We start from the raw sequence: 27,370 nt of genomic DNA, 5'->3' as shown, positions 1-27,370 counted from the left end.
GGAAAAACCCAGTGGACTCTCACTCTTCCTCTTGACCCTATCAAATCTTTCAGTTCAGTTCAGTTTAGTTGCTCAGTCATGTCCAACTCTTTGCAACCCCATGAACCGCAGCACGCCAGGCCTCCCTGTCCATCACCAACTCCTGGAGTCCACCCAAACCCATGTCCATTCAGTCAGTGATGCCATCCAACCATCTTATCCCCTTCTCCTCCTGCTCTTTGGTCTCCCCAAAATTCATCTAGAGTTTTACTAAGAAAATAAGTCTGACCAAAGGATCATAAACCACTTACCAACTGGTCTGGATTAAGATGCTCTCCATTTTTCAGGCGATCTTTGTAATCTTCCAGTTTGAGCTGCAAAAGAGAAACTTGTATCTACCACAATCTGATACAAAATTCTGAAACAAACTAAATACCAGACTGTTTCTCATGAAAACAAAGTTTTTGTAGTAAACTACCAATCTATAAGAATAACATTTTAGTACAAGATAAGAGGCAATTGTAGATGAATTCCAGTCAGGGAAAAAAAATATTGCACACAATCAACGTAGTCTGGAATTACAAAAGTTAAGTGGTAATAAACCCTTTTTCTCTTAATGGCCTCTGTAACTAGGTTACATGACACATCGGGATTTAACAAATAAATCATATGCCCCTAACCCAATGGTGCTCAATCAGGGGCAATTTTGTCCCCCAAGGACACATGACAATGTCTGGAGGTATCTCTGGCTATCACACCTCGGGGGATGGAGGAAGTGGGTGCCACTGGCATCCTGTGGGTAGAGGCCAGGCCACTATAGAATGCTACAATGCATCCTACAGTGCAAAGGACAGCCCCCCACAACAAACAACTATCCAGCACAAAATGGCAATAGTGTTTGTGAGGCTAAGAAGTCCTGCTTAAATGGTTACCTGTTGAATTGTGTGAGCATTTGTCCAGTGAAACTTCCTAATGGAAGTACAGAAATGTAACATTTTTTTCTAGAATTATAGTAGCCTCAACGTGAAGCCATTTTTCATTTAAAAAACTCTGATATTTAAGTAAATAAATGACAAATTGCATTTATTGTCCAAATAATGACATGACCCTTTATGGTATTCTAAAAGCAATTTTAGACACCTTCTAATGTTTGCTTTATAGTTTTAAAATACTTTCTCAGAAGCTTGAAATAAATGTATGAGTACTGACCAGACTGGTATTCAAAATTAAAGAGGTACTATAGTTCACCTGAAGAGTATAATTATACATATATGACACATATATATGTAGTTCCTCCACCTGGTAAAACATTAATGAGTCTATCAAAAGATCCCGCTTAGAGGAGATCTTGTTTTGACTCTAACTTCCCACAGTGGCAGAGGATTTGTGCTGATCCAGGCACACTCACCCTATTATGCTCATGATCAACTGCATGCATTCAAAAGACAACTGGTGAGAACTACGGCTACAGAGAAGCTACCAGTAACTGGCCCTTCTTCACTATCTTCCTAGAGTGTGTGGGGGTGGGGGTGGCAGGGAGGGAAATGGGAACGAAAAGGAACAGGGTCAACCAAACTCTTGAAAATCTCTTCACCCTCCTCCATCAAAAGCAACTTTCCTAGATTTAACTAGGTCTTGGCACAGAAATATTCAAAAGTTCCTCGGTCCAGATAGTAACTCACCTACTATCATAAGCAAAAGAGAATCATGACACAACAAAGCTACGTGCAGTACCATTTCACAGGCTACATGACTCAGGAAATGAGGAATGATCTGGATCTTTACATCAGCATTTACTGTCACATCAGGCTGGTTACAACCTGCGTATCTTTACAAGGCTCTCTACAATGCTTTCACGAACCAATCTGAAACAATCACCTAGCAACACAAAAATTAGTGCTAAAACATCTTCTGGCTCTGCCATCGTTAAAGCTTCCAATGACTGCAGCAGTTATACTGCAATATCAAATGCTGCAGAAAGTCACAAGGAAAACAAGCTAAAAAAAAAATACTATTCATTTATGAAAAGAAATATTAATACTACATGCAAGGAATTAATCTAACCTAAAGTAGCTACCTCTTCAATTATTTCAACAGTAGCATACTTAATAATTTTACTATGAAGAATATTTTTATTCAGTTATTCTGGCAAATCAAATATAAAGTGTTTAATACAGTCAGTATTCAGCCCACTTGTACATTTTCAGCCAGCTAAATCTCAAGGTTACTTAAATATTCAGGAAAGAAATCTTTAGGAAGAATACCTATGAGCCCTGATAGAAAGTAAAAATGCAAGTTCCTTAACTCTAATTTGACATGGAGTATATACAGGGCTGGGTGGGGGAAAAAGTTACCTTCTTTTTCTCGATGTTTCTTATTTTGTGTTTAAGGCATATGAGTCCATTATCAATATACGTCTCATATGCTTGGGAAGGAGAGGCAGCAGAGCTGAGAGCAGACTGCAAGGGGCTCATCGCCCTCTGGCTTTCCCCATGCTGACTGTGGTTCACTTGGGGCTTGGCTGACTTCATTGTCCTCTGTTTTCCCTCCTCTGAATGGCCTGAAGGTGACTGGTAACCAAAAGGAGATGAAGAGAGTTGCACCATTGAAACTGATGAGGCTGAAGGAGGGAAGGGGAAAAAAAAGTTAGGAATAAAACTAAATTACTAGAGGCTTTAAATTCCCTGAAAAGCCTAGACCCACGCCCCACAAAATTCTCTGCCACAGAAGTGAGCTCAAAACTTAATGTTGATTTAAATACTGTACTTTCATTTCACTACCTTGAAGGCAGTTCGTGCCAAGCACTGGCGCCTTTGCGTAGGCAAAAATCTACAATATGGGGGATGTTTCCAGAAATTCAATTTCCCACATAGGGAGGAAGAACTGCTAATCAAACAGTGGCTTCAGAGCTGAGGGCGACCCACATTCTGAATAATTTCTATGGTCAAGTGATGACACACACAAAAAATAAGCCTTCCCCATCCGGACAAGGCAGCCAGCCATTCGAAACTCTTCACATTATCGCTCACCACCAGCCCCAACCCTAATCACTAACCACCACATTTAAAAGAAAATCCCAAACACACACAATTCTTTCAGAGCTCTCTTTCACTAAGTGCGGAGAAACTTCTTGAACAAGAATGCTAACTTCCCTTTGATTGCTCTGGGGCCTACAAGGCAAGCTCGTCACTACTGGACACTGGAGCGAGGTACTCTCAAGCTGCGACCTCTTCGAGTTGGTGTTCCGTTTTGTTGAAACTAACCTATAACCACTCACAAGTCAACCGGTTTAAGGGTGCATCCTGGCGAGTCTTACACCGCCCCGACCGTGGCCCTCGCTCCCCCTTCAGCCCCACGCATCGGCGCTATTCTCCCCACTCCCCTTGAGGAGCATCCCCAGAGCAAGGGCAAAACAGGCCCCAGGCCCCCGCAAGGCCCGCGCCAGAGGCGCTTCCACGAGGCGGGCCCTCGGCCCCCGGAGGGCAGCGACCCCCGCCCTCCCACAGTCGTCCGGACGCCGAAGCAGCGGTCCGGAGCCACTTCTGCAGGTGCCTCTAGGAGGCCGATCTGCGGTAAGACGCACGGGCCACCTGCCCTCCAGGGCCGCGCCCCAAGGATGCCGAGCCGTCCCGCACTCCAGGCAGCGGACGCCCAACCCGGCCCACCCTCGCTGGCCGGTCATTTGCCCCCGCCGCGCCGACTCAGGCAGCCGCAGCCTGGCTTCACCTCCGCAGGCCGCCGAGGCCGCTGCCGCCGCCGCTGCCGCAGCCCGGGCCCGCCTTCGAAAGCCGGCGGGAGCCAGGAGAGCTGCGGAGGTGGACTGGCGCCACCCCGCACTCGCGTCTCCTCCTCCCGCCTCCTCCCGCTCCCCTCCCTGTCCCCGCAGGCGGCGTCTGCGGCACCGGGCGCACCGCCGACTCAGCCGCTCCGGCCCAGGCCCGCCCTCCACGCCGTGGGGGGCCTTTATAGGTGCGCCCCGCCCCCACGCGCGCGCCCCGCCCCCTTCCGGCGCCGGGCCCCGCCGTCGGAGGCGGGGGGCGCTTGCGCCGGGCCCAGCTGCGGCGAGAAGTCGTCGCGAGAGGGCGCGTTCTCCCCGCGATTGCGCAGACTGTGGGCCACCAGGTGGACCCGCTGAGTTGTCGAGAGCCGGCCGGCCGGCCGCGAACTCCGCAGCTTTACGCGACCTTGCTGATTGCTGCCAGTAACTCTTGGAGTGACCTTGAGCAGGTGATTTGGATCACTCGAAAAGCGCAGAGAGCCCTTTGTGGAATTGCCAGTTAAACCGAACTTGAGGCTTTGGTGGTTTAGGCGGGCAGTCTTGAAGTGCAGGCGTGCCTCTGCCCCTCACCTCCAGATACCATCCTTCACTGTCCGAGGGAGACAATCACCGTCTCTGCCGAAAGGACTCATAGGAGCAGAATACTCCAAACCAGCATTGCCATAAAAACGGATTGGGTGACTCCGCAACCTTCAGTAATAAGATTTGGTTTATTTAGGCTGTGTCATTTGTTACTTTGAAACATTAATTCGTTGGCACTCAGAGAAAAAGCTAATAAAAATCTTGGTACAGTTGCATCAAATTAAGAGAAAAGGTTGGAAATACATCACTGTTTCTGAAGAAAGGGATGGTGTTTCTCATACCGAAAGAGGAAAAGAAAGAAAAAACCCTGATATACCTACCGTGCGTCTATTACACCAAAAAGAAATGTTTTAGGTCCTGTACCTGGGAGTCGGATAAAAGTTATTTAGACTAGCAAAAGAAGAACACTGAAAAATCAGAAGTATAATCAAGGAAACAAAACTCCAACTTAAAAAATGTTGGGGAAACTCAACACGAAAATTATCATGCTGTTTAACATTTCTTGATACAGGATTTTGCCACTTGTGGCATTCTTTTCAGTCTATGTTGCATTTTAGCTTTGAATCTCTGAATCCCACATGCGACCTTGAGGGTCGGACAAATAATAGGTTGTCCATTTGTTTCATTGTTTATAACCAGAGATAGAACAAAGCTGTTGAATGTCAGGGGAGGAAGACTAAGCCTCCATCCTTAGGAAAGCAAAAAACAATGAACAAAGGTAAAAACGTGTGAAGGACACACTTTTGTATCATTGAGTAGAAACAAAGTTACAGCTCAGGTTTATGGCTGTGGTTCCGTTCAGTTCAGTCGCTCAGACGTGTCCGACTCTTTGTGACCCCATGAATCGCAGAACGCCAGGCCTCCCTGTCCATCACCAACTCCTGGAGTTCACTGAAACTCATTTCCATCGAGTCGGTGATGTCATCCAGCCATCTCATTCTCTGTTGTCCCCGTCTCCTCCTGCCCCCAATCCCTCCCAGCATCAGAGTCTTTTCCAGTGAGTCCACTCTTCACATGAGGTGGCCAAAGTATTGGAGTTTCAGCTTTAGCATCAGTCCTTCCAATGAACACCCAGGACTGATCTTCAGAATGGACTGGTTGGATCTCCTTGCAGTCCAAGGGACTCTCAAAAGAGTATTCTCCAACACCACAGTTCAAAAGCATCAATTCTTAGGCTATCAGCTTTCTTCACAGTCCAACTCTCACATCCATACATGACCACTGGAAAAACCATAGCCTTGACTAGACAGACCTTTGTTGGCAAAGTAATGTCTCTGCTTTTTAATATGCTATCTAGGTTGGTCATAACTTTGGTAGCCTGAACTAATAGTGAATCTAAGAATGAACAGTATTTCTGACATACTAATCATTAAATGTTTGTCTTCTAATTGACCAAGAATAAACTATCCTTCGGGTCATATAGATCTGGCCATGGATCCTAAATATTCCACTAAATGTAATAATTCTGAATAAATCTATACCATTTTGTTTCAAAACGATTCAGAAAATGAATCAAGACTGCAAAAGCAAAAATAGATTTCAAGTCTGGTAAGGTACAGTCTGTATAAGCACAGCATAACATTTGTAGGAGATTGTACCTAATAGATAATGTTGTGGTGATATTTTCTGAAAAAAATGGAAAAGGTGATTCAGAAAAAAAGCTTTTCTACTAGAAAAGATCTTTAAAGCCAGTGAGTCCGGTTTATTTTGAAGTACATGCCCCCTCAATTTTTGTTAGCGATTTTCTTTGTTTTCCCCTCCCCACTCCCTATTTTCTACACCTTTATTTGCGTTGCAAACAATGAGCAGTATTTTTGGAAAGCCACCTCCAAGATCACCAATGAATTACTGTGTTTCAAATATGATTTTTAAAGTTGTTTCAAATCCATAAAGGAAGAACACATCCATTCAACAAATACATATTTTTATGTTAGCTAAACCAAGTATTTGTTGGTCAATATGTCTTGGGTTATGTGTTAGGGATATATTGGTGAGTGAGAGATATAGCCACTGACCTCATGGATCTGTGTGGGAATTCAATAAAAGCTGCAGGAATAAGTAGCAAAAACAATCAACTCAAAATAGATTAACAAAAATACTAAAGACATAATGGATCATTTGATTTCTGTAAAAACCGGTCAAACTTTATATTCCTTGAAAATGTGAAGATTTTAAATATGCATTGTCTGGTGAACATATGGTTCCTACAAGAATGGTTATGCTCTGCATGAGTGCTCACTCAGTCATGTCCAACTCTTTGCAAGCCCATGGACTGTAGTCCATGGGGCTCTTTTGTCCATGGGATTCTCCAAGGCAAGAATAGCGGAGTGGGTTGCCATTTCTTCCTCCAGAGGGTCTTCGCACCCCAGGGATCAAACCTGCATCTTCTACGTCTCCTACATTGGCCAGCAGATTTATCACTGAGCCATCTGAGGTTATGCTGTAGTCTCTTAAAATTTATGTAGCTTCATGTTCTTGAAACTGGAAAGATTAATTCACCAAAGGATGTTGAAGCTCCTAGCATATGAGTGGAGATAGAAGAAATTATCCTAGATTTTTTGTTATGGGTGATAGAAATCTGCCTCTCTGTGGCTCTATAAGGCTTTCTAAAGTGTTGCCACAAAGAGAATGAGAAAATAAATAAATAGCTAAGAAAGATTCTCATGGAACAGATAGCATAATAAAGTTGTTTTAAAGTATTGTATTTTCACATATCAATGTATCATCAAAGGAATTTATTGAACAAGACATCCTAAAATAGTCATCTTTTGACGCAGTAACCCTTTACTTTAGAAATCTCTCCTATAGAAATAATCAGACAGGCAGACAATAATTTATATATCAAAATGCTACTCACAGATTTTTTTAAGTGATTAAAAATTATGAACAAAAAACGAGGCATTCAAACTAGTTCAGTTCAGTTCAGTTCAGTCTCTCAGTCATGTCTGACTCCCTGCGACACCAGGAACCGCAGCACACCAAGCCTCCCTGTCCATCACCAACTTCCGGAGTCCATTCCAAACCCATGTCCATTGAGTCAATGATGCCATCCAACCATCTCATCCTCTGTCATCCCCTTCTCCTCCTGCCCTCAATCTTTCGGCATCAGAGTCCTTTCCAATGAGTCGGCTCTTCACATCAGGTGGCCAAAGTATTGGAGTTTCAGCCTCAACATCAGTCCTTCCATTGAACACCCAGGACTGATCTCCTTTAGGATGGACTGGTTGGATCTCCTTGCAGTCCAAGGGACTCTCAAGAGCCCTTTCCAACACCACTGTTCAAAAACATCAACTCTTCGGCACTCAGATTTCTTTATAGTCCAACTCTCACATCCATACATGACCACTGGAAAAACCATAGCCTTGACTAGACAGACCTTGGTTGGCAAAGTAATGTCTCTGCTTTTTAAAATGCCATCTAGGTTGGTCATAACTTTCCTTCCAAGGAGCAAGTGTCTTTTAATTTCATTGCTACAATCACCATCTGCAGTGATTTGGGAGCCCAGAAAAATAAAGTCAGCCACTGTTTCCACTGTTTCCCCATCTATTTCCCATGAACTGATGGGACCAGATGCCATGATCTTAGTTTTCTGAATGCTGAGCTTCAAGTCAACTTTTTCACTCTCCTCTTTCACTTTCATCAAGAGGCTCTTTAGTTCTTCTTCCCTTTTTGCCATAAGGTGGTATCATCTGCATATCTGAGGTTATTGATATTTCTCCCAGCAATCTTGATTCCAGCTTGTGCTTCTTCCAGCCCAGCGTTCCTCATGATGTACTCTGCATAGAAGTTAAATAAGCAGGGTGACAATATACAGCCTTGACGTACTCCTTTTCCTATTTGGAACCAGTCTGTTGTTCCATGTCCAGTTCTAACTGTTGCTTCCTGACCTGCATACAGGTTTCTCAAGAGGCAGGTAAGGTGGTCTAGTATTCCCATCTCTTGAAGAATTTTCCACAGTGTATTGTGATCCACACAAAGGCTTTGGCATAGTCAATAAAGCAGAAATAGATGTTTTTCTGGAACTCTCTTGTTTTTTCCATGATCCAGCGGATGCTGGCAATTTGATCTCTGGTTCCTATGCCTTTTCCAAATCCAGCTTGAACATCTGGAAGCTCATGGTTCATGTATTGCTGAAGCCTGTCTTGGAGAATTTTGAGCATTACTAGCGTGTGAGATGAGTGCAACTGTGCGGTAGTTTGAGCATTCTTTGGCATTGCCTTTCTTTGGGATTGGAATGAAGACTGACCTTTTCCAGTCCTGTGGCCACTGCTGAGTTTTCCAAATTTGCTGGCATATTGAGTGCAGCACTTTTACAGTGTCATCTTTCACGAATTGAAATAGCTCAACTGGAATTCCATCACCTCCACTAGCTTTGTTCGAAGTCATGCTTCCTAAGGCCCACTTGACTTCACATTCCAAGATGTCTGGCTCTAGGTGAGTGATCACACCATCGTTATTATCTGGGTTGTGAAGCTCTTTTTTGTATAGTTCTGTGTATTCTTGCCACCTCTTCTTAATATTTTCTGCTTCTGTTACGTCCCTACCATTTCTGTCCTTTATTGAGCCCATCTTTGCATGAAATGTTCCCTTGGAATCTCTAATTTTCTTGAAGAGATCTCTAGTCTTTCCCATTCTATTGTTTTCCTCTATTTCTTTGTACTGATTGCTGAGAAAGGCTTCCTCTTCTCTCCTTGCTATTCTTTGGAACTCTGCATTCAAATGGGTACATCTTTCCTTTTCTCCTTTGCTTTTCAATTCTCTTCTTTTCACAGCTATTTGTAAGGTCTCCTCAGACAGCCATTTTGCTTTTTTGAATTTCTTTTTCTTGGGAATGGTCTTGATTCCTGTCTCCTGTACAGTGTCACAAACCTCCATCCATTAGTTCATCAGGCACTCTGTCTATCAGATCTAGTCCCTTAAATCTATTTCTCACGTCCACTATATAGTCATAATAGAGAAGGAAATGGCAACCCACTCCAGTATTCTTCCCTGAAGAATCCCATGGACAGAGAAGCCTGGTGGGCTACAGTCTACGGGGTCGCAAAGAGTTGGAGATGATTGAGTGACTTCACTTTCACTTTCACTATATAGTCATAAGGGATTTGATTTAGGTCATACCTGAATGGTCTAGTGGGTTTCTCCACTTTCTTCAATTTCAGTCTGATTTTGGCAATAAGGTGTTCATGATCTGAGCCACAGTCAGCTCCTGGTCTTATTTTTTCTGACTGTATAGAACTTCTCCATCTTTGGCTGCGAAGAATATAATCAATCTGATTTCGGTGTTGACCATCTGGTGATGTCCATGTGTAGAGTCTTCTCTTGTGTTATTGGAAGAGGGTGTTTGCTATGACCAGTGTGTTCTCTTGGCAGAACTCTACTAGCCATTGCCCTGCTTCATTTTGTACTCCAAGGCCAAATTTGCCTGTTACTCCAGGTATCTCTTGACTTCCTACTTTTGCATTCTAGTCCTGTATGATGAAAAGGACATCTTTTTTGGATGTTAGTTCTAGAAGATCTTGTAGGTCTTCATAGAACCATTCAACTTTGACTTCTTCCACATTACTGGTTGTGGCATAGACTTGGGTTACTATGATATTGAATGGTTTGCCTTGGAAACAGACAGAGATCATTCTGTCATTTTAGACATTGCACCCAAGTACTGCATTTTGGCTCTTTTGTTGACCATGAGGGCTACTCCATTTCTTCCAAGGGATTCGTGCCCACTGTAGCAGGTATAATGGTGATCTGAGTTAAATTTTCCTGTTCCAGTCCGTTATAGTTCACTTATTCCTAAAATGTCAATGTTTACTCTTGCCATCTCCTGTTCAACCACTTCCAATTTACCTTGATTCATGGACCTTACATTCCAGGTTCTTTTTTTTTTTTTTTTGAATCTTTATTTTTATTTTTTTTTTAAATGAGGCTTTTAATTAATGTTTGACAGAGCTGATTCAAGTTGAACAGACTTAATTTCTTTAAACAAACTTACTTATACTCCAGAGTCCTTTAAAAACTTAATAGCATTTATACATTGAAGGTATCTGAGTTTCTTGTAACTAGCACTTCAAATGCAACAAGCATTTGAAGCAATAAGCATTTGACCCAACAAGTAAAACTTTCTACAGTTCATAACTTTTATAAATAAAATAAATTAAATGTACAGTGAATAAGTTCTCTGAAATATTCCAATATTTCTGCAGGTTTAGTAACATCGTAAAATACATTTCAACTAAAATTCACAAATCTAAAAACCTGTTAGGCATTTTTAGGCATTTTAAGTTGGAAATGAAGGCCAATGTTACATCGTAATATGCCAATTACAAATAGTACTTCAAATAGCAAATACTACAGTTTGTCCCAAACTTTAAAAACTATTCATGAACTCAACACTGAACTATTGATGGCTATGAGAACTGTTTCCTAGCCTTTTTGAAAATTTCAACCCATTTACGTTTAAGGTAATTATTGATAAGTACGATCCCGTAGCCATTTTCTTTATTGCTTTGGGTTCAAGTTTATACACTCTTTCTGTGTTTCCTGTCTATAGAAGATCCTTTAGCATTTGTTGGGGAGCTGGTTTGGTGATGCTGAATTCCCTCAGCTTTTGCTTGTCTGTAAAGCTTTTGATTTCTCCTTCATATTTGAATGAGATCCTTGCTGGGTATAGTAATCTGGGCTGTAGGGTATTTTCTTTCATCACTTTAAGTATGTCTTGCCACTCCCTTCTGGCCTGAAGAGTTTCTGTTGAAAGATCAGCTGTTATCCTTATGGGAATCCCCTTATGTGTTATTTGCTGCTTTTCCCTTGCTGCTTTTAATATTTGTTCTTTGTGTTTGATCTTTGTTAATTTGATTAATATGTGTCTTGGAGAATTTCGCCTTGGGTTTATCCTGTTGGGGACTCTCTGGGTTTCTTGGACTTGGGTGATTATTTCTTTCCCTATTTTAGGGAAGTTTTCACCTATTATCTCCTCAAGTATTCTCTCATGGTCTTTCTTTTTGTCTTCTTCTTCTGGGACTCCTATGATTCAAATGTTGGAGCGTTTAACATTGTCCCAGAGGTCTCTAATATTGTTCTCATTTCTTTTAATTCGTTTTTCTTTTTTCCTCTCTGTTTCATTTATTTCTACAATTCTATCTTCTAGTTCGCTTATCCTGTCTTCTGCCTCTGTTATTCTACTGTTTGTTCCCTCCAGAGTGTTTCTGATCTCATCTATTGCATTATTCATTGTATATTGACTCTTTTTTATTTCTTCTAAGTCCTAATTAAATCTTTCTTCCATCTTCTCAATCCTTTTCTCCAGTTTATTTATCTGTAACTCCATTTTGCTTTCAAGATTTTGAATCATTTTCACCATCAAAATTTGAAATTCTTTATCAGGTAAATTCCCTATATCTTCTTCTTTTGTTTGTGTTGGTGGGCAATTATCTTGTTCCTTTACTTGCTGGGTATTTCTCTGCCTCTTCATCTTGCTTGTATTGCTTTGCTTGGGGTGGCCTTTCCCTCTTCTTGCAGTTTGTGGAGTTCTCTTTATTATGTAGTTTCTTCGCTGTGTGTGGGGTTGGCCGGGTGACTTGTCCGGGTTCCCTGGTTAGGGAAGCATGTGTCAGTGTTCTGGTGGGTGGAGCTGGATTTCTTCTCTCTCCTTTAGAAGACAATGGGCTGCTTTTCTGGGAGCCTGATGTCCTCTGCCAGTATTCAGAAGTTGTTTTGTGGACTTTATTCCGCGTTCAAATGTTCTTTTGATGAATTTGTGGGGGAGAGAGTGGTCTCGCCGTCTTATCCCTCCGCCATCTTGTTCCTTCCTCCCCAGAACACTGGATTCTTATATTCCACTTGGTCGTGGAGTATCTCTTCCTAGCTGCTCCAGCAAGGTGCAGCCACTGTACCTTACCTTGGACGAGGGGTATCTCCTCAAGGCCACCCCTCCTGCTTTGAATGTGGATCAGCTCCTCTCGGCCCTCCGGTACCCAAGCAGCCACAGCCTCCTGGACGTGGTACAGCTCCTCTCGACCACCGCCCTAACCCTGGGTGCAGGGCAGCTCCTCTCAGCCACGATTCTGCACGTGGTCGGTTGCGCCAGAGCCGGGCATCTCTCGCGTCTGCGCTGCCAGAGCCGGGTGTCTCTCGCGTCTCACATTCCAGGTTCTTATGCAATACTGTTCTTTACAGCATCGGATCATACTTCCATCACCAGTCACATCAACAACTGGGTGTTGCTTTTGCTTTGGCTCTGTCTCTTCGTTGTTTCTGGAGTTATTTCTCTGCTCTTCTCCAGTAGCATATTGGGCACCTACTGACCTGGGGAGTTCATCTTTCAGTGTCGTATCTCCTGGACACTCACAGGCAAGTCTGGGTCAGTCTCTTGTGTGGTCACTGCTCCTTTCTCCTGGTGTGCACAAGGTTTTGTTTGTGCCCTGCAAGAGTCTGTTTCGCCAGTCCTGTGTAAGTTCTGTAATCAAATCTCCCTGGCCACCAAAGTCAGCTCCCTGGGGGTTCTCAGTCTCTTTGTCAGATACCTAGATTGGGAAAACTGTTGTGGGTCCTAGAACTTTCTTAGCAGTGTAAGAATTTATTTGGTATAATTGTTCTGAAATTTGTGGGTCATCTGCTAGGTGGCTCTATAGTGGGATTAATGGCGACCTCCTCCAAGAGGGCTTATGCCACCTGCTGTGTGACGCAGATCTGCTGCACCCAGAGTCCCTTCCCCTGTGGCAGGCCACTGCTGACCTGTGTCTCTGCAGGAGACACTCAGACACTCAAAGGATGGTCTGGCCCAGTCTGTGTGTCTCTGGGTCCTGGTGCACACAAGTTTTATTTGGGCCCTCTAAGCATCTCTGGTGGGTGTGGGGTTTGAGTCTAAATGCAACTTTGCCCCTCCTACCATCTTTCTGGGGCTTTTCCTTTGCCCTTGGATGTCCTCTTATGTTGGGATCCAACATTCTCCTGTCAATGGTTGTTCAGCAGCAAGTTGTACTTTTGGAGTTCTTGCAGGAGATGAGCACACGTCCTTCTACTCCACCATCTCGTGCAGCCCCTTAAAAGGATCATACACCATAGTCAAGTTGGACTCATTCCACGGTCACAAAGCCAGTTCCACATAAACAAATCAATCAATGTAATACACCACAGTGATGAAAAGAAATACGAAAACCACACAATTTGCATCAAGAGATGCAAAAAAAAAGAAAATTGTTTTATATAATTCGACATCCATTGATAATAAAAACAACTCTTCACCAAAGGGGATATAGAGAGAACATAGTAAAGGCCTTTTATAACAAACCCACAGCCAACATATTACTCAATAGTGAAAAGCTGAAGTCTTCTCATTATATTCAGGAACATGGCAAGGATACCCATTCTCACCACTCTATTCCACATAGTATTGGAGGCCCTAGCCACAACAATAAAACAAGAAAAAGAAATAAGTGGTATCCAGGTGGAAAGGGAATAGGTAAAACTGTCCCTATTTGTAGATGACAATATACCCTATGTAGAGAACCCTGAAGTCTTCATACAAAAACTATTAAAACTAATAAATGCATCCAGTAAGGTAGCAGGATACAAAGTTAATATACAGAAATTTGTTGCATTTCTTTACATTAACAATGAAATATCAGAAAAGGTAACAAGCAAACAAACAAAAAAACCCTATTTAAAATCACACACAAAAATACTTAGGAATAAACTTAACCAAGGAGTTAATACACTGCAAATTATAAAACATTGATAAAGGAAATTGAAGATGATTCAAAGAAATGGAAAGATATACCATGCTCTTCAATTGGAAGAATGAATATCATTATGTGGTCATACTACACAGAGCAGTGTACAGATTTAATGCAATCCCTATGAAAATACTCATGACATTTTCCACAGAACTAGAACAAATAATCCTAAAATTTATATGGAACCACAAAAGACCCAAAACTGTCAAACAATCCTCAGGAAAAAGAGCAAAGCAGGAGGGATAACTTTCTCCCAGAATTCAAACTACACTGAAAAGCCACTGTAATTAAAACAGTATGGTTTTGGCACAAAAATAGATGTATAGACCAGTGAAAGAGAACAGAGAGCCCTGAGAATGTGAAACCTACACACCTACAGCCAATTAATCTAAAACAAAGGAGATGAGAATATACTATGAAAAATTCTCTAGCAAATGATATTGGGAAAGCTGGACAGCTGTATGTAAATCAATGATACAAGAACACTCTATCACACCATACACAACTCAAAATGATTTAAAAACCTAAATATAAGACTTGACACCATAAAACTCTCAGAAGACAAAACAATCAAAACTTTCTCAGACAGAAATTGTAGCAATATTTTCTTTGATTTGTCTCCCAGGCAAAAGAAATAAAAGCAAAAATATACAAATGGGATCTAATCAAACTTAAAAGATTTTTCTACAAATAACAGATGCTGAAGGAGGTGTGGAGAAAAGGGAACCCTCGTACCTGTTGGTGGGAATGTAAATTGATTTAGCCACTATATATATATATAGTCCCTTGGGCACTTCACAGGTGGCCTAGTGGTAAAGAACTGACCTGCCAATGCAGGAAATGTAAGAGATCCTGGTTTGATCCCTGGGTCAGGAAGATCACCTGGAGAAGGGCATGGCAACCCACTCCAGTATTCTTACCTGGAGAATCCCATGGACAGAGGAGCCTGATGGGCTACAGTCCGTAATATCACAGAGTCGGACATGATTGAAGAGACTTAGTACACATGCATATATAGTCCCTTGGACAGCAAGGAGATCAAACCAGTCAATCCTAAAGGAAATCAACCCTGAATATTCATTGGAAGGACTGAGGCTGAAGCTGAAGCTCCAATACTTTGACCACCATTAATGCAAAGAGCCAACTGATTGGAAAAGACCCTGATGCTCGGAAAGATTGAAGGCAAAAGGAGAAGAGGGTGGCAGAGAATGAGATGGTTAAATAGCATCACCAATTCAATGGACATGAATCTGAGCAAACTCCAGGAGACAGTGAAAGACAGGGAAGCCTAGCATGCTAGAATCCATGGGGTTGCAGAGTCAGACACTACTTAATGACTAAGCAACAACAACAAAGCCACTATGGAAAATAGAATGGAAGTTCCTTAAAAAACTAAAAGCAGAGTTTCTATCTGATACATCAATCCCACTCCCAGACAAAACTCTTAAATGGAAAAGATACATGCACCTGTATGTTCATAGCAGCAGCAGCATTTATGATAGCTGAGACATGGAAACAACTGAAATGTCATGGACAGATAAATGGATAAAGAAAATGTGAGTGTATATATATATATATATGTATGCATATATATATACATATAATGGAATATTACAGTAGCAAATGGCAACCCACTCCAGTATTCTTGCCTGGAAATTTCCAGGGACAGAGGAGCCTGGCAGGCTACAGTCCATGGGGTCACACATGACTGAGTGTGTGCACGTGCACACACACACACACGGAATGTTACTCAGATATAAAAAAGAATGAAATAATACCTTTTGCAGCAATATGAATGAACCTAGAGATTATCATGCTAAGTGAAGTAAGTCAGAAAGAGAAAGACAAATACCATATGGTATCACTTATATGTGGAATCTAAAATATGACCAAATTAACACATCTACTAAACAGAAATAGATTCTCAGATATAGAGAACAAACTTGTGGTTGCCGAGGTGGAGGGGAGATATGGGAGGAATGGACTGGGAGCCTGGGATTAGTAGATTCAAATTCTTATATATAGGATGGAAAACAATCAGGTCCTACAGTATAGCACAGGGAACTATATTCAATATCCTGTGATAAAACAAAATGGAAAAGAATATGGAAAGAATGTTGAGATACATATGTAACTGAATCACTTTGCTATACAGCAGAAATCAACAGAACATTGTAAATTAACTATAAGAAAACTGTTTAATATAAATAAAACTTTTGTATATCAAAAGAAACCATCAACACAACAAAAAGACAACCTAAGGACAAGGAGAAAATATTTGCAAAAGATGCAACTAGAAAAGAGTTAATACCCAAAATATACAGACAGCTCATACAAACCAATATCAAAACACAAACTGTAAGAATGGGTTAGCATAAGAATGGCCATCTTAGAGGCCAGAAAAACCATTTTTACTGAGTATGTGACTTGAGGGAAGAAGAACTAGATAAAACCTGGGAGACAAGTTAATCTTGAATACCAAGAATGTGGGCGGCTTCAACACTGAAAATTAGGTAAACAGGTCTGATAAACTTATCTCCTTAAGACCCCAGGAGAGAGATATGCACAGCTGTGTGTGTGTAAAGAAAATTCCTGTGAGTTAGGTAATTTAGAAATATCATGATTTGAAAATGCTATATAACCCTTGGCTCTGAGTGCTCAGGGTCCTTGTTGAAACCCGCTGCGTTGGGTGGACACTTGGACCCCAGCTAGCTGGAAATAAACCTCGCTGTGTGTCTTGCATTATCGTGAGTGTCCTCTGTTCCTTTGAGGGAAGGGCGACTCCGGACTCTAACATTTGGGGGCTCATCCAGGATCCCAAGACCCCTCCTCAAAGAGACAGACAACCTCCGATACCGAGGTTTGCACAAAAGCCGCGGCAGGAGGTTTGGCCACCTCCTAGAGGAGAGGACTGAAACAGGTCCTCGACCAGAGACTGAAACAGGTCTGCCTAGTCCCAACTGAGAATTCTCGTGGAAGGGAAGAAGCCGGTTACGGCCCTGGAGGCTCCATTACTGGAAGTCGTGGGAGACATCCCCAACGAAGGGGTGCCTGAACGACGTCCACAGTGGACGCCGTTTGGAACCCTAGGTAAGGGTCCTGAGTGTTGTGTGAATGAGACGGCGCCTGTGAATGTGGTGTGGCAGACCGGCCAGTGGGTGTTGAAAAGCTCGGTTCAAATTTGTGTGTTTGCTGGAATTGTATCCCTTGTCTTTTTCTGGCTCTGCAAGGTCTGTTCAGGGGCGAATTGATCGCCGTAGCCAGCGTAAGGCCGAGGCCCAGCATTCGCGCTGGAAGGCAGCTGGCTCTGCGGGAGAGAGGAGGTCTCTCCCTATCCGGAATCTGGTGGGCAGTGGACGCCCTTCGGTAAGGTTACTTTAAACTGCAGGAAGCCTCAGAGGTCTCAGAGACCTAGTAGTGTGTTTTCGGCCGACGTTTGTCTGTCCTCCGTTTGTCGTGTTATCGTGTGTGCCGGCACTGTCTCTGTCTCTCTCCTGTGTCTTTTCTCTCCCGTAATCTATTCTGTGGTCATGGGTCAAGGAAGCTCTACCCCGCTCTCCCTCATGATGGATCATTTCTCTGACTTTAAATCTAAGGTGCGAGACTTGTCTCTGCTAGTGAAGAGGAATAAGCTGGTGACGCTCTGTTCCTCGGAGTGGCCCACTTTTAATGTCAGGTGGCCGAGAGAGGGAACCTTCAGCCTGCCCACCATCCGGCTGCTGGGGGAAGGTTCTCACGCCCGGCCCTTCCGGCCACCCGGACCAGATGCCCTATATCCTGGTCTGGCAAGATCTGGTGGAAAACCCACCAGCATGGATAAAGCCTTTTGTTTCTATCCTTTTCACCCATAATCCCACCTGGGATGACTGTCAGTAGCTGTTACAGGTGCTCTTCACCACGGAAGAATGGGAGCGGATTCTATCGGAAGCTCGGAAATATGTCCCGGGTGTGGACAGGAGGCCCACCATGCAGGTGAACCTAATTGATGAGGGATTTCCATTGACCCGGCCCCAGTGGGACTTTGAGCGCGCAGAAGGTAGGGAGCATCTCCGAGTGTACCGCTAGACTCTTATGGCAGGCCTCCGAGCAGCTGCCCGGAGACCAAGGAATTTGGCTAAGATAAAGTTGTTCAGGGATTGGTTTTGGCTATGGAGATTAAATGAAAATTACGCTGTGAATACAATCCCCAGAGCTCGGGTCAAGTAAAAAGGATGAATCGGACCCTAAAAGAAACATTGGCAAAATTGGCAATAGAGACTAGCGGGGACTGGGTGACTCTCCTTCCTTATGCCCTTTTATTGTTTATGGGGTCCCTCCGCCGACCCCCTATAGAATCAGTCCAGCTGTTTTTATAAACTAGTAAATTTTATATTGTAATATCTAATTCATGACTAAAGACTCGCACTGTGTCTGTCTTAATATGTCTTGGTATGTCTTTGTCTCTGAGTAATATTTTTGAAGTTAATTTGTAAATGAGCTCTATTTAATTGGCTTTAAAAAGGGTAAGCGCTTACAAATCAAACAATTCTAAATTAAATAATAAATTCCAGGTTCATGTAAACTGGAAAATATTCAGTATTAAATACCTGATATTAATGTTTGTTGATCTATCTAATATAGACATGTCTAAGAGTCATCAACATTAAGCATATTCTCACTGTACCTAGGTTTAAGTTAAATGTTGTTATATTGTTATATCTGTTACAAGTTTGTCGACAAAGAAATTACCTTGAGTGAAAAAAAAAAAAAACTTCTAAAAAATGTAAATGAGACATGAGCTTTTAGATAAACTCTATTAAGATTAAAAATGTCTGTCTAAAACAGTTTCTCTAGATTTTGGTAACCTGAATTTCTAAGGTTGTGCTAAATTAAGTAACAAAAGTTTATTGAATAGCTAGGTCATTTCCAAATAAAATAAGATTCTGAAACATTCACTACTGAATACTAACTTACAGAAAAACTAAAGATTTTAGACTATTAATAAATAATGTTTGATGCCATCCTGAGATGTTTGCTAAAATTTTTTAAGTTATCACTGGTATTTATGTTCACCAATCTATAGAATGCTAATATAAAGGTCAATTCTTGGTTGCTTAAGGGAAGTAAGATGTGTGTGTTCAGTAAAGAAGGTATGAAAAATGAAGTTACATTTTATAGAGGAAAAAGGTAGTAGGTCTAACTTACAGTTGGCTGTTCCAGGATGGGAGAACAAATGGGTACAGAAAGTGATAAAAAGGTTTTGTGGAAAGTGGACCCCAAGGAAAGAGTTTTGTGTATAAACAAAGGTTTTTTTGAGATATTAAACTGCATTTGACAATAGATTTAAGTTCATTTGCCTCTTAAATGGTCTGTTCCATATTTGCCTCTGAAATCCTATATTGTTACTATGGCTGAGTGAATAGCTATTGTTTCACAGTGACCTATAATCCCATCTGACTGAGTGCTCTAAACCTTTCTGATATTTGTTGACAAAACTTCCTAAATCAATCTGATGAAGCACTTTTGGCTTCTAGCTGACTTTGGGATGCTTCAGAGGGCCCCTGAAACATCCCAAAGGGAGATATTACACTAATTGGATTCAACTTCCATGTTAAATTACATGGGAAGTATTCTCAAGTGAATAATAAGTCTCGGGTATATTGTATGGTAAATGTTACTAATACAGATATCCTAGAAACAATTTATATATAAATTCTGATATATTCAGGTAAAATGTTGCCTTAATTCTGATTACTATCTTAAAGTGTTGTCACAGCACTAACCAAGTTTGTTGTGAAAATGCTTCCTCTTCCAGAAGATTTATAAAAAGGACTTTTGGATAAATACAAGTTTCTGAACTGGGTAAGAAATTAAAAGATTCTAGTGAGAAACCTGATGACTATACAAAGGTTCACAAAAGGACCGAATAAACTGGCAAATATGCTTATAACTTTTATGGTTTCTGAAAAATTACTGGTTTGTGTTTTCCAGATCTTAGGAAACCTTCCCCTCAAACTAATTGTGACTTAACAGTAATTTGGTAAAATGGTATTTAATAGACAAATTGAAGCATTTAACATTTTTCTCTGTCTGACCCCTTCAGAGACTGGAAACTCTTAGGCTTCCAGTAACTTTATCAGATAAACTAAGAAGGTTATATCACTAACAGGTACAGAAATCTCAGTTTTGGAGACCTTAAGAAAGGGAGGAATTCACTCACATCTGTTAGGCAAAATCTGTGATAAGTCTTTGAGATGACTTTCTCTAGCCCTGAAAGGTTTTAAAGTTAAGTTTGAGACTCCATAAAAGTTTCAGCAAAGCAAAAAAAAAAAGAAAAGTCTATGGTTATATAAATAATCAGGTCAAGTGTATTGAAAACAGATCTATTTTGTAAACAAGTCTTAATTTGGTTATATTTGATAAAAATGAGGGTGATTTTAGGGAGAAAAAGATGTTTCAATGAATGTTGAATCCCAGTTTGTTAATGGAAGTCTGTATCTACTAAGACTCATTTCCTGAATGATCTTGGCTGTTATGTGATATTAATATGGGATTTGGTTGAGTTCTTGAAGAGCACTCTAGGTTTGTTTCTGAAGCTTGTCTCAGTGATCTATCTTTGGATGAAGATCAGATGCCTCATGACCTGCAACCAGGACTAGAAAAAGACATAATTTAAGGGACTGTCTCCAACCTGGATGGAAGGACTTTTTTCAGAAGAAACTACACTACACCAGGATGAGAAGACGACGACATCAGAGGTAGACAGCTTGCCCAAGATGCTGGACCTGATTCGTATGATCATTTATAATGTTTTCTTGACTTCTTAGACTTCTGCATATAAATCAAATGCTTTTCTACCATAGGACTGATCCTATGCTAGTTTTAGAAATTAATCCAATTGTCGGGTTTGTAGATATGTAAAAGCTCATTCTGCTTATACAAAAACTCTGTTAGACTTGTGCCATCCTAATGTCCTTAAACCATGGCAACAGTCTGCTTCTAAATTGGAAAATGAAAAACAATAGCTGGAAATCAGAGTCAGGGCTATGGGATATCCAAGATGGCTGCTTGGCTTTTCCCAGAGCCCTGACAAACCTCATTTTCTATTTGATGGGTTAAAGCCTTCCTGACTACAGGGTTAATGCCTCCATAATGAAAAATCATGGAATATTAAGTTTTGTAAATTGTTAAATTAAGTTTCTAGTTTTGTTAATTAAGGTCTAGTGTTTACTAAGACTCACTGCTGAGACAATTCCTTGTTATGTGATACTGCTAAAAGATTTAATTAAGTTATTAAAAAGGACACTCTAGGTTAGTTTCTAAGGCTTATCTCAGTAACCAATCTTCAGATAAAGGTCAGATGCTCCATAATGTACAACCAGGAGATTAACACCAGGCTATAGTCATTCAACAAATGAAGTCAGGTGACTTGGGGTATACCAGGCTTTATCTAAGAAAAGTTCTTGACTTATAATTCTTATTTTACTCTTAACTGCTGGCTATGGCTATATTATTTTCTGTGTCACTTGTTTCACTGAGCCTGTGATATAATGCTGATATGCAGTTCCATATGAGATCAATAATTGTAATAATGTGACTCTGGGTATGGGAAAAAGCAACAAGAGGAAATATTTTCCTGGACCAGGAGGCTAGTAAGACAGTGGTCCAGAGACTTTTGCTACTTGCAAGGCCTGGTCCAATTTTAGCACACTGAGTGGCCCATCACTTCCCTAGACCTGGGAATGAGCCTTCCCAGCATCGCGGGACACAATGGCCATGAAATGGTGTCACATGGTCAGATATGTGGCTATGAAGGGACCCTGCTGACTGGAAGTTGGTACTTGCCAGCTGCCTCTACAAAGATTACATCATGACCATTGCAAGCTGCTGACCTTCAACACCCCCTGAAAGAAGTTCAGGGTGAAAATCAGGAATGAGGCACTCTGTGCTCTGAAAAAACTGGCAGAACAGGCCTTCAGATAGTCAGATCTTTTCAGAAAAAGGTTTTATGAGTTCCAATTCTTGCATCCTCTCATACCTAGAAAAACACTGACGTCATTAATGGTGACATCTGCTTTGGCTATTAAAAAAAATTTTTTTTTTACATTAAAACTCAAAATAGAGTAGTTATGGTTCAGACATCCTGGGAAATAACTATTTCCCAGATATCCTGAAAAATGATATTATGGGTGTGATTTCAGATTAGACGCTGTGACCTAATGTAGAACTTAATGCTCCTGTAATGCATTTTTGCTTCTGTACTTTGCTTGCTGCTTGTAAAACCAAAGTTACTCCATTTTAAGATAAGTTTGTTTTTAAGTAAAGATTCCTAAAATTGTTTTTGAGGAAGGATGTATAATGATCCCTGGATCAAACTCTACCCATGGAGGAAGATTCCTCCGTTTGGACAACAGAAAAGGGGGAATGTAAGAATGGGTTAGCATAAGAACGGCCATCTTGGAGGCCGGGAAAACCATTTTTACTGAGTATGTGACTTGAGGGAAGAAGAACTAGATAAAACCTGGGAGACAAGTTAATCTTGAATACCAAGAATGTGGGTGGCTTTGACACTGAAAATTAGGTAAACAGGTCTGATAAACTTATCTCCTTAAGACCCCAGGAGAGAGATATGCACAGCTGTGTGTGTGTAAAGAAAATTCCTGTGAGTTAGGTTTAGAAATATCATGATTTGAAAATGCTATATAACCCTTGGCTCTGAGTGCTCGGGGTCCTTGTTGAAACCCGCTGCGTTGGGTGGACACTTGGACCCCAGCTAGCTGGAAATAAACCTCGCTGTGTGTCTTGCATTATCGTGAGTGTCCTCTGTTCCTTTGAGGGAAGGGCAACTCCGGACTCTAACAAAACAACCCAATTAAAAAATGGGCAGAAGACTTAAATAGAAGTTTCTCCAAAGAAAACAGACAGATGGTCAATAGGCATATGAAAAGATGCTCAACATCTCCAAAGATTAAAGAAATGCAAATCAAAACCACAATGAATGATTACCTCATGCTGGTCAGATGGCTATCATCAAAAAGTCAACAAATAACAAATGCTTGTAGAGAAAAGGAAACCCCTCTATGCTATTGGGAATGCAAATTGGTACAACCACTATGGAAAACAGTATGGAGTTTCCTTAAAAAATGAAAAATAGAGCTACCATATGATCCAGCAATCCAACTCCTGGGCATATATCCAGAAAAGTTGAAAACCCTAATTTAGAATAATACATATACCCCAGAATTCATAGCGTTATCATTTACAGTATCTATGACATGGAATACATCATGCGAAATGCTGGGCTGGATATATCATAACCTGGAATCAAGATTACTGGAAGAAATATCAATAGCTTCAGATATGCAAATGATACCACTCTAATGCCAGAAAGTGAAGAGGAACTGAAGAGCCACTTGATGAGGACAAAAGAGGAGAATGAAAAGGTTGGTTTAAAACTTAACATCCAAAAAACTAAGATCATGGCATCTGGTCCCACCACTTAATGGCAAAGAGAAAGGGGAAAAGTGGAAGCAGAGAAAAATTTTATTTTCCTGTTGTCAGGACCAGCCCAACAATGAACCAACCTGAGGGAGCCATGCCACAGAAGAATAAAGAAAAAGAAGACTCAGAAATAAAGTGGGAATCAGGGGACTGATGCCATTCACAGGCCAAAGCCCAGATCCTAATCCTTGCAATACTTTGGCCACCTGATGCAAAGAGCTGACTCATTGGAAAAGACCCTGATGCTGGGAAAGATTGAAGGCAGGAGAAGGGGAAGACAGAGAATGAGATGGTAGGATGGTGTCACCAACTCAATGGACATGGGTTTGGGTGGACTCCGGAAGCTGATGATGGACAGGGAGGCCTGGCATGCTGTGGTTCACGGGGTAGCAGAGTCAGACACCACTGAGCAACTGAACTGAACTAAACTAATCCTTGCATGCCTTTTATTGTTAACTTCTACTTCCTTGTTCATGCTCTAGAGATATCTGTTCTTTACAATCTCAGATCGGGGTAAAGATATACAATGCACTGTCCTCAATGTCAAACCTTCAGGCCTTTCATGACTTTGTTTAGCCTTTCAGCTAGTGACACCCTTTCTCAGCAACTCCCTCAAGGCTCTGGTTACGGGAACAATCACTAATGGTTTTCCATCAGTAGTATCAGTACTTTAACATCTTGCTTTCAAGATGTCTTTCCACAAGGAATAGTTAGGGAGTTTGGGGTTAACATGTACATGCTGCTGTATTTAAAAGAGATAACCAATAAGGACCTAGTGTATAGTACAGGGAACTCTGCTCAATATTGTGTAACAACCTAATTGGGAAAAGAATTTGAAAAAGAATAGATTCATGTGTATGTATAACTGAAATTTTGTTGTGCTACTGAAACTAACACAACACTGTTAATTAACTCTTGTTTGTTGTTCAGTTGCTCAGTCGTGTTGGACTGTTTGTGATCCCATGGACTGCAGCATCCCAGGCTTCCCTGTCCTTCTTCCCGGAGATTGTTCGAACTCATCTCCATTGAGTCGGTGATACCATCCAACCATCTAATCCTCTGTTGCCCCCTTCTTCTCCTGCCCTCAATCTTTCACAGAGAGTTTTTATTCATCAGGCAAAACTGAGGACTTCAAGCCTGGGACACAGCATCTCAGACTGCTCTGAGATACTGCTCCAAAGAAATAAGGGAGAAGCCAGGATCCCATGGCTCAGCAGTAAAGAATATCCCTGCAACGCAAGAGACACAGGAGATGCAGGTTCAATCCCTGGGTCAGGAAGATCCCCTGGAGGAGAAAACAGCAACCCACTCCAGTATTCTTGCCTGGAAAATTCCATGGACAGAGGAGTCTAGGGGTCTATAATCCATAGGATCATGAAAAGTCACACACAGCTGAACACACACACACACAGGATACATGAGTTTTTGTGAGAAATACCAGGTAATTGGAACATCAAAAATTATTGTTAATTAAAGAAAACAAGATCTCTCAAGTTAAGGAATTTAGTTCTTTTCTCTATGTCTCTGTGTCTCTATATCTGTTTTGCAAATAAGGTCATCTATACCATCTCCAAAATCACTGCAGATGCTGATTGCAGCCATGAAATTAAAAGACGCTTGCTCCTTGGAAGGAAAGTTATGACCAACCTTGATAGTATATTAAGAAGCAGAGACATTACTTTGCCAACCAAGGTCCGTCTAGTCAAGGCAATGGTTTTTCCTGTGGTCATGTATGGATGTGAGAGTTGGACTGTGAAGAAAGCTGATCGCCGAAGAATTGATGCTTTTGAACTGTGGTGCTGGAGAAGACTCTTGAGAGTCCCTTGGACTGCAAGGAGATCCAACCAGTCCATTCTAAAGGAGATCAATCCTGGGTGTTCATTGGAGGGACTGATGCTAAAGCTGAAACTCCAATACTTTGGCCACCTCATGCGATGAGTTGACTCACTGGAAAAGACTCTGATGCTGGGAAAGGTTGGGGGCGGGAGGAGAAGGGGATGACAGAGAATGAGATGGCTGGATGGCATCACCAACTCTGTGGACATGAGTTTGAGTGAACTCTGGGAGTTGGTGATGGACAGGGAGGCCTGGCGTGCTGTGATCCATGGGGTCGCGGAGAGTCGGACACGACTGAGCGACTGAACTGAACTGAACTGATACCATTTCCAGGTTCCAGATATTTGTGTTAATATATGATACTTGTTTTTCTCTTTCTGATTTACTTCACTTTGTATGACAGTCTCTAGGTCCATCCATGTCTCTACAAAGACATAGAGATGGCCAAAAAACACATGAAAAATGCTCAGCATCACTAATTATTAGATAAATGCAAATCAAATCTATAATGAGGTATCACCTCACACCTGTCAGAATGGCCATCTTTAAAAAAATCTATGAACAATAAATGCCGGAAAGGTTGTAGAGAAAGGGAACCCTCTTGTATTGTTGGTGTGAGTGTAAATTGGTACAACCACTATGAAGAACAGTATGGAGGTTCCTTAAAAGATTAAAAATAAAACTACCATATGACCCAGCAATCCCACTTCTGGGCATAGATCTGGAGAAAACCACAATTCCAAAAGACACATGTACCCCCAATGTTCATTGCAGCACCGTTTATGGTAACCAAGACATGGAAGAAACCTAAATGTCCAGCAGCAGAGGAATAGATAAAGAAGATGTGGTACATATATACAATGGAATATTACTCGGCCATAAAAAAGGAATGAAATTGGGTCATTTGTAGAGATGTGGGCATCCTGTTTCTATCCTACATTCCCTCAAGGTTTGGAGTGGCTATAATGTGATGGTTTGAGGGCTGCAAATTTTGTTACTAACATGGCAGGCTATATTTTTCAGTCACACCCCCCACGCACACACAAGGGGCAGTTTTCACCCATGACTTTTCAGGTCCTTCTTCCCTTGGGTAGGACAATCTGAGACTGGTATGTGGCGTTGTCTCTCAGAGTTTTTCCACATGATAGCTAGTTCAATAGTGTACCTTTCATTACTTTCCTCTCTTTGTCTGTGCCACTTCTCTGCTTCCCTTTCCAGTGTTCCCTCCCAGGTGCCCAACTAAAAGTATTTTCTTTGAATTCTTTTTGTCTGGAATTAAAATCAGGCAAAATTGGGTTGAGTAAGCTCTACATTCACCTCCAAATAATGGAGCTGCTTCTTGTTATTTGGTCTGAATGTCCCTATATCTGTTTCAGACTCATCGCAACGTTGACATTTTTTCAGTCTCTTGGAAACGAACTTCTTTGAAACCATGCATCTTTAACTAAAGCTTTAAAGGAGATGACTGATCCTAAAACTGAAGCTCCAATACTTTGACCACCTGATGCGAAGAACCGACTCACTGGGAAAGACCCTACTGCTGGGAAAGATTGAAGGCAGGAGGAGAAGAGGATGACAGAGGATGAGATGGTTGGATGGCATCATCAATTCAATGGACATGTGTTTGAGCAAACTCCAGGAGATAAGAGCAGGGAAGCCTGGCATGCTACAGTCCACGGAGTCACAGAATCGGACACTACTGAACTACTGAACAGCAAAACAAATTGCAGTACTGGAGTAGGGATATTCCACCCTCTGAGACCGTTGCTTTTGCTATTCCTATCTACCACTTGCAATATTAACCTTACCGATTTCAAAAATACCTTCTAGAGATGCAGGAAGACCACCTCTTCTTCATAGCAAACTGTGCTTTGTTGGTTTGTTTGTCAAAAGCAATATCTGAAGGTGAGAGATAGAGGATAGGAAATGGGAGTTATAGAGAAAGTATGTACTGTGTGCATCATGACATCTACAATGGCATAGC

At 41.5% G+C, this 27,370-nt stretch overlaps 1 protein-coding gene across 13 annotated transcripts in view; it reads right to left on the bottom strand.

Annotated features, from left to right (window-relative positions):
• CAPRIN2 (caprin family member 2) overlaps positions 1-3,898 on the bottom strand; it is a 43,642-nt gene extending 39,744 nt beyond the window's left edge. For 8 of the 13 annotated variants that reach the window (XM_055395523.2, XM_055395522.2, XM_055395525.2 and 5 more), the window contains exons 1-3: positions 3,706-3,838; positions 2,334-2,599; positions 291-353 (exon numbers count right to left, since the gene is read on the bottom strand). In XM_055395523.2, the coding sequence (XP_055251498.1) occupies positions 291-353; positions 2,334-2,585 (315 nt within the window). In that variant the 5' untranslated portion in view covers positions 2,586-2,599; positions 3,706-3,838. Of the gene's footprint in view, positions 1-290; positions 354-2,333; positions 2,600-3,644 lie in introns of all 13 variants that reach the window. The other 5 variants (XM_055395528.2, XM_055395529.2, XM_055395530.2 and 2 more) reach the window with 2 other exon arrangements.
• Positions 3,899-27,370: the final 23,472 nt, after the last annotated feature.

Source organism: Moschus berezovskii, chromosome 6, assembly GCF_049115385.1.
Source record: "Moschus berezovskii isolate FMDL1 chromosome 6, NW_MosBer_1.0, whole genome shotgun sequence".
Lineage (NCBI taxonomy): Eukaryota > Metazoa > Chordata > Mammalia > Artiodactyla > Moschidae > Moschus > Moschus berezovskii.
This window is presented reverse-complemented; position numbering and strand designations above follow the sequence as displayed.